This window comes from Sminthopsis crassicaudata, chromosome 5 (assembly GCF_048593235.1).
Source record: "Sminthopsis crassicaudata isolate SCR6 chromosome 5, ASM4859323v1, whole genome shotgun sequence".
NCBI classification, from domain to species: domain Eukaryota; kingdom Metazoa; phylum Chordata; class Mammalia; order Dasyuromorphia; family Dasyuridae; genus Sminthopsis; species Sminthopsis crassicaudata.
Genome location: NC_133621.1, coordinates 89,909,428 through 89,924,390, shown reverse-complemented (window position 1 = coordinate 89,924,390; position 14,963 = coordinate 89,909,428). Strand labels below are relative to the sequence as shown.

The window sequence follows — 14,963 nt, the reverse complement described above, 5'->3', positions numbered from 1 at the left end:
TAGAGGCAGCCCACTTTACAAGTTAGATATCTAAGGCAGGGAAGTTCAGCAACTTCTGGAGCTCAGTTATTCTGGGAAACAGAATAGACAAGGTCTCCTGAAACCTCATTCACTGCTCATACCTGGAGATAATGCTATTGTCTCTCAAGTGTGCAAAAAGCGAAGTTTTTCCTGGTCTATCTACCCAGTTCTCTCCTGCACATCCTCTAATGACTTCAATAGAGCAGGCAAAGAGGGAAGAATGCCAATTATCATTCCCTTTTTGACAGCTAGGAGAATAGGTATCCTTGACTTGGTGCTTCAACACAATGGTAACACTTTTCTAAGCACCAGTACTAATGGAACTAATTCCTATATGAATCACTTTTACCAGAGGTGATTTCCCAGTTCCAGCTCCTTGACCTATTGCAAATCTTTTCCGTCCACAATTGGATGGAATCTATTTTTAAAATGTCTAATCTGTTGTGAATAAAAGGCAGTTTAGCTGGTTTGAGGCCTTTTCTGGAATCTAGCTTTTGCTTCAGTTAAAGCAATACTTCTGAATAGATTTATATAAAATAGTATATATTAAAATGCTCTAATACTGAGTAATCATGAACTATTTGTGTATTTTAAAAATGCTTTCTTATCTTTTTTTGGTTTGATTCCAAATACAACCCTAAAGACAGTATAGTGGTTTTCTCCCAGTTCACCTGTGGAAACCAAGGATTCATAGGATAAGCTATAAAGCTGGAAGGATCCTCTAGTCTTCTCATTTTATAGATGGGTAAACTGAGGCCCAAAGAGGATAAATGAATTTGTCAATGTCACATAGCTAGTAAGCACTGGAGTTGAGATTTGAACCAACAAGTTGTTAGTAACTCATTCAGGGTCAAGATAGCTAAGCTATGAAAAAGAACTAGCCCTGGAGTTTCTAGCTTACTGCTCACTGTCTCTTTGTATAGCACATATCAACCTTGTAAATGTTCAGTGCTCCTCATTTTAGTTCAATATGCAGAATTTCAAGCTTAGAGATAATGATAAAGTAGAAAAACAGATTTCACATGAAAGCCTAGATTTTAAGGAACTACATCTTATGTCAAAATGAAATTCCTGTTGTGTGACTTTGCTCTTTGGATGGTGTAAATTCCTAAAGCTAAAGTTTTGAGAGCAGCAAGGGTATCTTCAGACACATAATAAAATATTTTGGGTCTGTGGAGTGTGACAGGGTAGGGATAGGCACAGTTGACAGCACATGAAAAATCAGGAAAGTTCATTTTTCTAATGGCCATCAAATGATTTCAACTCAAACTGTTAGAGAATATTTTCACCTACGTGGCCATTTATCTATCATTTCAGAATACAAATCAACAAGTCTTTATAATTGCCTTTATAGAAATTCATTTTGACAGCCAACTTTGCTAGAATGTAGTTATTCTTAAAAAGTGTATAGGAGGAAGAAGAAGGTAACTTGTGCTCTAAGTATATTTCTGACAAATTTTCAGGAAGTCCACACTGCTCCATTTTTAAAAAAAATGAAATCAATAATGCCTTTTTAACTTATCCATCATAAATGTCTCATGCTGGATAATTAGATGAATGCTTATTAGCAAGATAGACGTGTGGGAGTATGTATATATACACATATAGAGGTATAGATATAGATATTACAGATACCCATATTTATATCTGTCTATATTCTTAGACTATTGACTGCCTCATCTAAATTAGTAAGCTTAATGTGAACAAGCTTTATTAAATGATAATATTCTCATTCTAAAATCAACCAGGACTCAACAGTGCATTATGGGATACATGATCAGCACTAACTGAAAATTATCATGATTTCACAGGATTTAGAATTGTAATATCTTAGAGATAATTTAGTTCAGCTTCATTTTAAAGATTGTGAATCAGACAGGGACATTATAAGTGACTTACTCATTATCTCATTTACTCATAATCTCATGTCTAGATAGAGGCAGGACTGCTCAAGGCATCTGACTGATGTCTGGTCATAAAACATGGACAATGATTGCTCATGGAATCTTAACTTTTCTTCCTTTTGTTTACACTGGGAAGTTCAACTTGAATATATTTTGTACTTTCTAACCTTTGGGGCCTCTTTCCCTGAATAGGAGGAACTAAAGATTCAGCTCCTTCACAGCAGGGTCAAGAACCTGCATAACTTTATGAGATTTGAAAAAGTCCTCAACAGTAGTGAGAACAGGACTATGAGACTTGATATCCTTTTATCCAGTCATAATTCATAAGAGCAGAGAAAGACACACTATTAGCTCCCACTTTTTTATCTTCCCACACCTTTCAACCCTTGCTCTCCAACTGTTATCAGGAACCACCCATAACTATGTAATGAACATTCTACTGAAGATAATACTTGTGTTTTCAATGATTTCTGGGATAATAGTTAAAATATATGTGTTCTGTAAATATATACATACAGCCTGCCCAACTAATGCAAGATTTTCACTCTTTGTTTAGTGTTTATGAATGAGATTAGCTAAAAGGAGGAATGAGGAGGGGAGATAAAGGAAGGAGGAAAGATTTTTGGTTGCACCTAAGATCTCTGAGCAGCAGGTGATAATAATGATGATAATAATAGTAATAACAAACATTGATGTAGCACTTCAAGCTTTGCAAAATGTTAACTCCCTTGAGCCTCACAACAATTCTGTGAGGCCTATGCAATTATCATTCCTATTTATAGATGTGGAAACAGACACAGAGTAGTTAAGTGATTTGCTGAGGATCTTATGGCTAGTCATTGTCTGATCTTCCTGAATCCAAATCTCTACTTTAAACACTTCATGACCTGGATGCCAATAAACATTGAAATGGATAAGACTATGGCATCATCTAGATAAGCAACTTCCATGAAGAAGAGGCTGGCCATACCCACTGACTGCAAACCAACAGCCAGCTATTCAGAGGGCCCCATCCATGTATAAGGCACCCTGTGGGAGAGAAAGAAACAGCAGCACAGGCCAGGCTGATCAAGTCACCTTCACCAGCACTTCCTCCCTGACTACCATCTCCTTTTAGACTTCATTGGAGGCAGCCTAGGACCTTGAACCCATAAGCTTTGGGAACTGCAGTGCTTCTTGTCCAGTGCCTACAGCCACCATCTTATAAAGCAGTAATTATAAAGCTTATATAGCTGTAATTTCTAAACATGAAAAAAAAAGCTATTGCCACTGAAAACCTTGACATTGTCACATGGCTTCATCATCAGAAACTGATTGGATTTTATCTATGGAAATGACTTTGAAGAAGAGACATTATCTTCTGCTTTGCAGCTGCATCTTAAAGACCATGTAACCTTTTAAACTGACTTTTAGCTGAAATTTTGTGTAACTATCAACTTCCCCAATACAGCATGAGTTCCTTGAAAGCAGAGGCCACCTCACTTTTTTACTTGTATCCCCAGATAAGTAAGTAGGTAAATAGAAAAAAAAGTTCTTTGAACACAGTAAATCCTTAACAATTTTTAAAAAATGAATTTGTTAATTCATTCTTTTCTTCTTCCAAACTGTTTCACTTGTGGATCTTATCAGCTTCTGTGAATTCACTGAACATCTCTATGCTAATAATTCTCAAATCATATTCTGCAGCTCTAATTTCTCGGCTTGCATTTCCAACTACCTATTTTACATGCTGAACTGGATGGATAATAGATATCTTAAATTCAATATGTTCCAAAGTGTACTCATTGTGTTCCTCCCAAGCCATTCTTTCTTTCTACCTTCCCTGTTACACTTTAAAGTACTGCCATACTCCCAGTCAACCAGGCTTGAAATCTAGGTGCCATCCTCATCTCTTTCTCACTCCTGTAACCGATTGGTAGTGTGGTCTGTCAGTTTTACTGGTATAACATCTCTCCTCCATACATCCCTTCTCTCCTCTTACATTGCTGTCTCCCTAGTATGGGCCCTCATCATCTCATGCCCAAGTAGTTGCACCAGGTTGCTAGTTGGTCCTATCTCATCTTTGCTTCCTGGCTTCCTTCAAGTCTCAAGTCATTGAGACTTCTATAGGAACTTCTATAGGGAAGCCTTCTACAAGTCCCTTTAGTTGTAGTGCCTTCCTTTCATTGATTATTTCTGATTCATTCTGTATACAGATAATTTGTATGTGATTGTTTATACGTTGTCTTTCCCAATAGACTGTGAGCATTTTGAGGGCAGGAATTGTCTTTTGCCTTTCTTTGTATCCCCAGTGCTTATCAGGGGCCCAATGCTTATCACAGTCTGCTTAATAAAATGATTCATTTTCTCCAGATTCTTAATGATAAAAGGAAAAAGTATATATCCTTTGAGATCTTTATGAGCTAAAATTATCCAAATTAATTCCTTGGTTGGACTATCTCTAGAAGAGAATAGGGACCAAAGCATATCATTCCAACACCAGACATTTTTATACAGATGAAAATCTGGTTAAATTGAATATAAGGACCACCTTGAAATCTTGGAAGAAATCACAAAAGTGGAGCCTGTAAGTCTAAAAGGCATGAGTTAAAGATGAAAGAGCCTTTCATATTAAGTGAGGGTGAATGGTGGTAAAATTGAATAAGAGAAGATCAGTTAAAGAATGATTTTACATACATAAGTTTTAAGTGTTCCGATGGGACCACATCCTTCTCAGTAGTTAACTAACCTTCTTATGTCACTGCCTAAGTACATGGTCTCTGAAGGAGTCCTGGGCTTTCGGTCACCTCTAGCAAGGATTTCACATCGATAATTACCTGAGAATATACATTACTAGATCCAATCATTGAAAGAAATAGAGGACTGAAAGCAACTCTTTTACCTTTTTTGAATTAAAATTGGGAAGGATAAGGTGCCAGGCAGCCCTATTCTATCACACTTTTGATCTAGTAGAAAATGCAATTAAAAATTATAAAATTTTTGAATTAAAAAGGATCTCAGATGTCATCTCCAACCCTCACTACCACAGCAATCTGATTTACAAAACCCCCAGTCATCATCCAACATCATCAAGATTTTGTCCAGTAATGGAGCTCATTTACTTCTAAGGCAATCCATTTCATTGTTGGATAGTTCTCATTGTTAGGGAGTTCCTTTGCATTGATTCCAAATCTTCATCTTGGCAATTTCTACCTGGGGCTCCTGATCCATGAGACTTTTTTTTTTTCAGCTAGCTGTGGAGATAATTACTGCCATCCAATCGATTTCACCTTGCCTAAGATGGAACTCATCTTCTTATCTCTAAAACTGGTTTTCCTCAACTTCCTTATTGATAGATATCAATGGCTTGTCCCAATCTTAAAATGGTAGACACATTTGACTCTTCTCCCTTATCTCTCCCATCCAGCTATTCATTCAATATTGACATTCTCCCTTTAAAAGTTTTCTTTCCTTTCTGTTCCCATTATCCTTACCCTAAATTCAAGTCTACATCATTTTATGCCCAAATTACTGCAATAAACTCGACAGTAATTTCCTTGCTTCTTATATCTCCTCCATCCAATCTATCAAACACTGCCATGTGACTTACTACTTCAAAGCTGGCTCCAACCTATCTTCATCATCGCACCTTCCACTGTTTCTCAAAATGAACCCTTTACTACAATCAATTTGCTCTTCTCACTGCCTCAACATGTCAGACTTATTCTTCTAAGTCTTTACTACTGCTCTTATAGATGGCAATGCTTTTCCTTGATCCCTGTGATCTTTCAAGATTTTGCTCAGATTTCTCCTTCATAAACCTTTCCGCCACTCGTTCAGCCCATAGTGATATCACTTTCTTCCTTTGAGCTCCTATGCCACACATTTCTCCATACTACTTGTTTGGTACAACCACCCAGTACTCTACATTGTGATATCATTGTTTCACACATTTACACCTTGTCTCCACAACCACATACTGTAAGGATCCTATCTTCTTTTGTCATCATTGCTCCTTCTACTAGCCCAAGTGTGGAACTTTAGGAAAAACAGGTGTTTAACAATACTGAATGAATGGTTGTTGTGTTATGCTCTTTGTGTGGCAAACGAATCTTTTGCACCAGAACTAAACAGTTGAATTAAGTTAAACCAATCCCAGATAGATGGGAATTTTTTTAAATGCTACTAGCCTCGGGAATAAAATTATATGGCTGTGCTAGAGTTCTATTAAACATGAACCTTGCTAGCAGTGATGGGTAATGACAAAAGTGTGGAAAAAATATTGAACTTGAAGTCAGGGAATCTAGGTTCAGTCCTAGCTTTACCATTTACCAACTTGGACTGGTTGCTTAATTTCTCCGGGGCTCATTTTCCTTATCTATAAAATGAAACTGAATTTAATAGATGGCCTCTGAATAATCTTCTAACCTACTTCTCCTAAAGTACAAGACCTGGGCTGGCAGAAAGAGAGGTGATGACATGACAAGAGAAGAAGATAGACTCCTTCCCCATGAGGAGCTTACAATGTGGTTGGGGGAGATAAAATGTATGCACCTGAAACTAATAAGTTACAATGTAGAGTACCATATGTTCCAAACAGGTAACATGGAGAAATGTAACAGGACCTCAAAGGGAAATGTTGGGCCTTTATGGGCTGAAATAGTCAGAAGTACTGGGCCTGGAATCAGAAAGACCCTTCACTTAGAAGACCTCAGAACTTAGAATCTATGTGACCTAGGCAAGTCACTTAACTCCTATTTGCCTTAGTTTCTTCATCTATAAAATGGGAATGATAATAGTATCCCGGATTGTGATGAGGATCCAATGAGATAACTGCACAGCATTTAGCATAGTGCCTGGCACATAGTAGGGGCTACGTAAATACTATTATTATTATTATCATTACTATTATTGCTATCCTATGGTAAAAGTCATTTGGTGACACAGTAGATAGAGTGCTGGGCCTGGTGTCAGGAACCATTTGAGTTCAAATCCAACCTCAGATATTTACTGGCTAAGTGACTCTTACCCTCCATCTGCCTCACTTGTAACTGTAAAAGAAGGAACATTAATAGCACCTACCTCATAGAGATGTTATGAGGATCAAATGAGATATCTATATAGCATTTACCACAGGTTTTGTCACATAGTAGGCACTTAATAAAGACCTATTCCCTTACCTTCTCCATTACATACTATTACTTAGCAATTAAGCATATTCTGTCAAACTATAGCACCATCTGTTTTATGTGTGCATCAGTCTTGGTTGCACAACAGTATTATAAACCCTATGTTCTACTACACTCTGACCTCATCTGAAGTGCTGTTTCTGGTTCTGGGCAACAGAATTTAAGAAGGACATTGATAATCTTGGTACAGTCAGTGAAAAGTCATCAGTATGTTGAGGAACCTTGCATTTATGTTATATGAGTATTATTTGAAGGAACTGGGCATGATTAGCTTGAGGACATGAAGGACATGAACAGGATATCTTTCTTCATGAAGGGCCTTTGTGTGGAAGATTTGTTCTGTTTGGTACCAGAGAGCAGAACTCAAAGCAATGAAGTTGAAACTAATTTGACAAGAAATTGAAAGGAGACTAAATTTGACACAAGAAAAAAACTCTTAAGACGGAGCTGACCCAAATTAGAATGGACTGTCTTCAGAGATGCTGGGTTCCCCCCTCCGTGGAGGTCTTCAAGCAGAGCCAGGTGGTCATTTGTTGGGTTTATTACAGTATGGAATCTTTATGTATACAGACTGAACTAGATATTGAGTGAGTTTTCTTCCACCTTTCAAATTTTCTAATTCCATTTCTTCTTTCATAAACAAGCCACAGCACCTACCTAACAGGTGCTAAAGATAAAAATGCTGAATTCTGTCTTGCTTTCAACTGCTCAAAAGAAAATCATCATTTCCAAGAACTACCACCAAAAGGTCTTAAACCAATGACCCTTTAAATAAGAGATGCTTATTTGCAAGGGATTTTCATTTTCACCATTTAGGATCAAATCCATTAAGAATCCACTCAGTCTGTGGCTCTTTTATCACAGCTCCCTGTAGGGTCAGGGCAGCCTAAAAAAAGTAGCTGGTTTTTAATGTGTATTTCTGGGTCTGGCCTCTACCCATAGTATCCCCCAAGTGGAATCTCAATTAAAATTACCCAACTTACTGTGGTGGAGGTAGCATATGGAGCTGATGCTGCAGAGGGAGGTTTGGCTGAACTCTGGAAGGAGGGCAGACAAAACCTCTGGCCAGTGTCCGGGGGAGAAGAGGAGGCATAAATTCGAGTTTCTAATCTCTCAGGTTCATTCTTATAGGATTCAAGAGGAAAAGTGTGCTGCTTGATCACTTGGGTAGGGGTTGATGGTGAAGACGAAAGGCCGGAGGCTATGGAAGAGAAACAACAAGGCACTGTTAGAAATCTGGCCTTGACTGAGTCAGGAAAATTGTAGAGTCTGTGCTTTCCTAACACTTGGTGCCCTACATCAAATTCTATGGGTTTTTTTAAATAACTTTTTATTTACAGAACAAAGACATGGGTAATTTTTTTTACAACATTATCCCTTGTACTCCTGTTCCGACTTTTCCCTTCCCTCCCTCCACCCCCTCCCCTAAATAGCAGGCAGTTTTATACATGTTAAATATGTTATAGTATATCCTAGATACAATATATGTGTGCAGAACAATACAGTTCTCTTGTTGCACAAAAAGAGTTGGATTCAGAAGGTAAAAATAACCTGGGAACAAAAACAAAAATGCAAGTAGTCCACATTCATTTCCCATTTCTTTGGTTGTAGCTGATTCTGTTCATCATTGATCAATTGGAACTGAATTAGATTTTTTTTTTGTAGAAAATATCCACTTCCATCAGAATATATCCTCATACAGTATTGTTGTTGAAATGTATACAAATTTTATGTTTTTATGAAAATCCTTCCTTAGAGGACCTATAATCTTTGCCCTAATCACTCACCTTAAGGAAGAGAGGGCTCCTTCTGGATCCCCTTCCTTATGCCATCCACAAAGATTGCAGTTACTATGACCTCACCGAGTCACTGTGTTTCTCTCATACCTATTCGGCACATATTTTTGAGTTCCTTTTCCTTGCAGGATATTATAGGGCATGTATAGTGATATGTAATACCACATGTATCACTATATACATGTCACATGTATGTATGATAACACTATGTCACATATATAATGATATGATATAGATAATGATGCTCTATCTTCATGATATTTATCTGAGAAGATGCCATATATACACATGAAAATTAAATAATGATGAGTTTGGTAACAATGTTAGATAATAAATGAACAGTTGTTTTAGGTGTTAAAAGTGTTATTACTATGTGAGTGGTAAAACAATAAATGCTTTACAATTTGGACTAGAATGAGTTGGGAAGGCTTCAGGTAAGAGACATGACTTGTACTGGCTCTTCAAGGATGGGTAGAATTGCACAAGTGAGAAGTAGGAGGAAAGGAACTATAGATGGAGTACAAGTATGGGCTTGAAGGTGAAATAATACAAAGGGTATTCCACAAACAATGAAAGATCTGGCTGAGCCAGAAGCATTATATAAGGGAGTAGACTAGAAAAATGGTTTCCAGTCAGACCACAGATGATTTTGAAGGCCAAGGTATCTCTAGCTCTCTGATTTCTTTTTTTTTTAATTAATTAATTTAATTTTTACAAAATTTTATGCCTAGGTAATTTTCCAGCATTGACAATTGCAAAACCTTTTGTTTCAACTTTTCCCCTCCTTCCTCCCACCCCTTCCCCCAGATGGCAGGTTGATCAATACATGTTAAACATGTTAAAGTATAAGTTAAATACAATATATTTATACATGTCCAAACAGTTATTTTGCTGTACAAAAAGAATCGGACTTTGAAAACAGTGTACAATTTAGTTCTCTGAATTCAAGGAATGTACTACTCACTCATAGATAACTTTGAGAGGACAAAGGAAATGGGATAGCTTAACAGAAAGAATCCCAGGGTTCCTAGTTTGGATTTTGTTTTTGTCCTTTGTCCATAATGCCTAGTATGGTACCTGACAGAGTAGGCTCTTAATAAATGTTTGCTGAATTTATGAATGGTCCAAAAGCCACCTTTAAATACCAAACCAAATCAAAATTTCTTTGTATCTCAGTTATTGATTTTTTTATTAATAAGAATAAGGGGACTCGATGAGATCAGGAGTTCTGTGTCATGGACCCCTTTGGCAGTCTAGTGAAACCATGAAGCTTTTTTTAGAATTGTTTTTAAATGCATTATAGCAATTACAAAGGAAACTATATATAACTAAATATAGTTATCAAAATACATATTTTAGAAAAACTAATTCACTATTCCAGGTTAAAAAAACCCATAAACTAGATGATCTTTTTTTGTTTGCTCCAATTTTAAGATTTTCCCATTCAAATCATATTTTCTAGACATCTTGCTTTTGCTTACAACATTCCTAATTAACCCTCCCTCTCATTCTCCCAATCTCTATGTATTAAATTCCTACTTATCCTTCAAGATATCCATCAAATGTTACTTCCCTAAAAATGTCTCAAAATATCAAGTTAGAATTGCTCTTTCCTTCTCATAATTTAATTTTTGTTCCCTGTGTTATAGTTTTTTCTTTTATGAATATTTCATATTTCCACATCTCTCTTACAAGATAGACAAGCACAGGAAATTAAGGCTTAAAATGAAGTGACTTTCTCAATATCATAAAGGTAGAGAGTGGCAGAGTTAGGGCTGGAAGTACTCAGGTCTCCTCAGAATTTCCTATAGGGGCAAGTATTTCAAATAAGATTATTCCTGTCTTCTAGATGAAGAAAACTACAAAGGTTCAATAATTTGCCTGAGTTCATTTACATGATAGAATGAGGACTAAAACCTAGGTTTCCAGGATCCTAGCTCCCATCACTTGTTGAAAAGTAGATATGTTTAGACTTGAGGAAGATGTGGTGCAATGGTTAATATTTGACCTCTTTCTTACATTTAAAACCATTAATTAATACTCTTTGGGTCCAAATAATAGACATAATTAAATGTGCTCTTTTATTTGTCTTTAACATTTATCATGACCAGTTCAAACCTGGGCCTTTGCTTTCCTGTTACCCTTCTTAAATGCCCATACTATTCTTATTTAACATCCATCTCTACCACTCTCAGCTATCCATGCTCAACTAACTCGTGTCTCTTGTACATATCCTTTTAAAGCAAGAGCTCTTCCCATGAATTCCCTGTTCATCCACATCAGTGTCTTTGGAAACTTTCCCCCTTATTAAGCCATCAGAATTCTGACTGCCTGCTTTAAGAGAATTTTGTTCTGCAGACTATGTTATTACTATTCTTGAGTTAACTTCACCCTTAGAGTCTCAGACCATAGAGTCATATCTATTCTACCTCTGGACTCTTTGAAATGTGTTCACCTAAAATTGGCAATATTGTCAGAACAGGAAGGAAGTATGGCAGGGAGTGAAGGTGAAAGGGAATGAAGATGGTTATGACTAAGACTTTTATTTCTGATTATACTGGCTAAGCTCACTGTACCTTTTTTTTTTTAAAGATAGGACTCTTATTCTACACTTCCAAGCAACCTCAGCAGAAACTCCTTTCTTCTTGATAGGCCTGGGAAGAAAGGGTCTGCTAACCTCATCTTCAGTAAGGTGTTAACAGTCAGTAACAAAGATATCCTTTAAAAGAAATTTGAATTTTAGCATAGGTTGATGTTTGGTATTCTACAGGAATAACCCTGTAACGGTAGAAACAAAGGAATACAAGATAAATAGAAGGGATATATTTGGGGACAAGGAACTTTTCCTTATACCTCTCAAATCATAATATGTATGAAATTACCTCCTCACTTAGAAGTAAGGTCATTTCTACTTAGGAAATCGATGTCTGAACTTTATGGTAAGATGTCATAGCTGAAAGACATCTTAGAAGTCAATGCTGTTTAAGCCCCTTTCTTTTATAGATAGGAAATTGAGGCCCAAAGAAAGGAAGTAAAAAAATTCTCCAAGGTCACAGAGTGAATTGATGGCAGAGCCAGGACTAGAATTCATATATCTTGATTCTCGTTCTTAAGCATAGAATTTCTTGAATGTTGGGTTTTTTGTAGACCCAAAAACTAGTTTCTAAAAGCAAATTGAAAACACATACATATGCATATGTATGATATGCACACAGACATACACACGTGTCAGGAGCGTGTATGTGTGCATGCCTGAAAAATCAACTCTCAAAGGCCTGGTCAGATGATCAGTCCTTGAGCCAAGATAACTAGATTTTTCTGAAATGTTGTTGCTAACAACAGAAATGCCTGCCTTAGAAAAACAACAGTGACTGAATAGGAAAGAAGATTGGACTGATGTTTGTGAGCCTTTTAGGGTGATATATATATATATATATATATATATTTTTTTTTTTTTTTTACTATGTTTGGGATTGCAAAATATGAGGGAAAGAAGCAATCCTGGAATGTTGAATTCCTTTTAACTATTTCAAATAAAACAATTTTTTTCTCTCAATAAAACTTGTCAACTTCTTTCCCTGCTTCCCTATCCTTCTATTTTATAACCTTGATCCCAAGATACTTAGTGGATACCAGGCACCTCTGTGGGAGAACCTGAATTTAGAACTAAAAGGAAAACCAAATTTCTTTCTTTCTTTCTCTTTCTTTCTTTCTTTCTTTCTTTCTTTCTTTCTTTCTTTCTTTCTTTCTTTCTTTCTTTCTCTCTTTCTCTCTTTCTCTCTTTCTCTCTTTCTCTCTTTCTTTCTTTCTTTCTTTCTTTCTTTCTTTCTTTCTTTCTTTCTTTCTTTCTTTCTTTCTTTCTTTCTTTCTTTCTTCCTTCCTTCCTTCCTTCCTTTCTTTCTTTCTTTCTTTCTTTCTTTCTTTCTTTCTTTCTTTCTTTCTTTCTTTCTTTCTTTCTTTCTTTCTTTCTTTCTTTTCTTTTCTTTTCTTTTCTTTTCTTTTCTTTTCTTTTTTTTTTTTTTTTGACACTGGGGTTAAGTGACTTGCCCAGAGTCACACAGCTAGGAAGTGTTAAGTATCTGAGACCAGATTTGAACTCGGGTCCTCCTGAATTCAAGGCTGGTGCTCTATCCACTGCGCCACCTAGCTGCCCCCAAAACCAAATTTCTTATCTTCAGGAAGCCTACATCTTATTTAGGGAGACAAGAGAAGAAAGACAAGGCAAAACAAAATATATAAGGTAGTATGTGATATGAGGTAGTATCTGTATAAGAGTTTGAAGAGGATAAAGGAGAAGACAGGTGGATGGTAAGGTCTGGAAAGGTCTCAAGAAAGAAGCATTTGAGTTGGGGTCCTAATTCCTTTAAAAACAGATTTGCTAATTCTTTTAAAAATGTTTTATGTTCTTTTTTAAAGAATACAATCAATGACTATCCATCCCTTCCCCTAACAGTATAGAAAAAAAGGACAGTTAAAACAGATCAATATATTGGTCATGTCTAATAATGAATGTATAACTCATTTTGTACCTATTTTCTACCACCTTCCTATCAAGGGGTAAGAAAGCACAGCTTTACCATTAGGCAAAGATGTCAAATTGATTATGATCAGAGTTCCAAAGTCTTTCAGTGTTGTTTTCTTTTTACATCATTGTGATCAATGCATGAATAATTCTCTTGGTTCTGTTTCCTTGACTATGCTTTTATTTATATGTCTCCTCAAGGTTCTCTGCATTTTTCATTATCATCCTTTCTTATAGCACAATAATATCCCATTACATTCAAATATCATTATGTGTGTGCCTGTCTTTCTAAAGTCCTATCTAGATAGGACAAAATATACTGTCAAGAAGGCACTGTTCTAAGGGAGGCCTATTTCTTTTTCCGTAGAGAATGCTTTCTCTCTTTTCTTTTAATGGTTCATTTTAGGAACAGAGCTATAAAGCCTTTGAGAGTGAACAATGCCTTTTGATTCTCTAAATCCTACAGCCAAGACAATTTAATAAGTTCAGTGAGTCAACAGAAAATGCTCCTGGCTGCTTTAGTGGGTGCCAAATGAGTGGTTCCAGACACTAGGGAGCCACAAGCCGGTGACCAAATAGGACCAAATTGTGCTTTGTCTGCAAAAGGAGGAAGAAGCAATAAAAAGGGTGATGAGGGAAGATGGAAGAAAAAGAAGGAAAAAGAACGAATAATGGAAGATGAGAGAAAGAGAGGAGAACAAGGAAAATGAAATAGGGAGGAGAGAACAGAAAAAAGCAGAAAACAGAGTAGATGGAAAAGGGAAGAAAGAGAGCAGAAGAAGGGAGGGAAGGAAAATGGAGAAAAGAGGAGAGAAAAGAGAAAAGAAATCCAGCTGGATTCTAATTAGGCAACACAGTATGGTGGAAAGAGTATTAGATGTGATGTCTAGAGACCTGCTTTAGTCTTAGATAAGTTGCTACAGCAATTATATAACTTGGGACAAATCACTTTCTCAGCCTGAGGTTCCTCATCTTTAATGGGAAGGTCCATCCAAGCTCTAACTTCTCATGATCCAGTTCTAAGCTGTCCTTTGACCATCTGATGACACTAAAGAGACAAAAAAACGGTGATCAGGGAAAAGGGAAGCCTGAGAAACTCCCATCCTACATCTCAACAGCAGCTCTTAGAACAGTTGTTTCTCACTCTGTTTTTCTTTAAACTCACTGCTACAATTTAATATTGGTATCAACACACCACTCTGTGTGTGTGTACATACAGACAGACAGGGACAGAGAGTGACAGACAGGGACAGAGAGAGACAGAGGTAAGTGTGTATGTGTGTGTGTGTTTACAGAGAGGGACAGAGAGGTAAATGGTGTGTGTGTGTGTGTGGGAGAGGGGAAATGGAGGCACTGAGAGACCATCTCTGAGAGAATATGGCCTTAGGCTAGCTGCCACAAGTCTTGTTCACAAAAGACAGCAGAAGACTGAATGGGCACAGAGAAATCTCATGGAGGTGAAGAGAAGGGAAGAGTAGTCTAGGATTATTTCGGAAGGAGGAAGGCATTTGGAGCAAAAGAAGAGGATTCTGCTTTCATGTACCTTAGCTCC

At 36.8% G+C, this 14,963-nt stretch overlaps 1 protein-coding gene across 5 annotated transcripts in view; it reads right to left on the bottom strand.

Moving 5' to 3' along the window:
* Positions 1–14,963, bottom strand: part of PRKAG2 (protein kinase AMP-activated non-catalytic subunit gamma 2) — a 409,151-nt gene that overhangs the window by 101,593 nt on the left and 292,595 nt on the right. For all 5 annotated transcript variants that reach the window (XM_074267439.1, XM_074267441.1, XM_074267440.1 and 2 more), the window contains one exon: positions 8,077–8,294. In XM_074267439.1, coding sequence (XP_074123540.1) covers positions 8,077–8,294 — 218 coding nt within the window. The remainder of the gene's footprint in view (positions 1–8,076; positions 8,295–14,963) is intronic.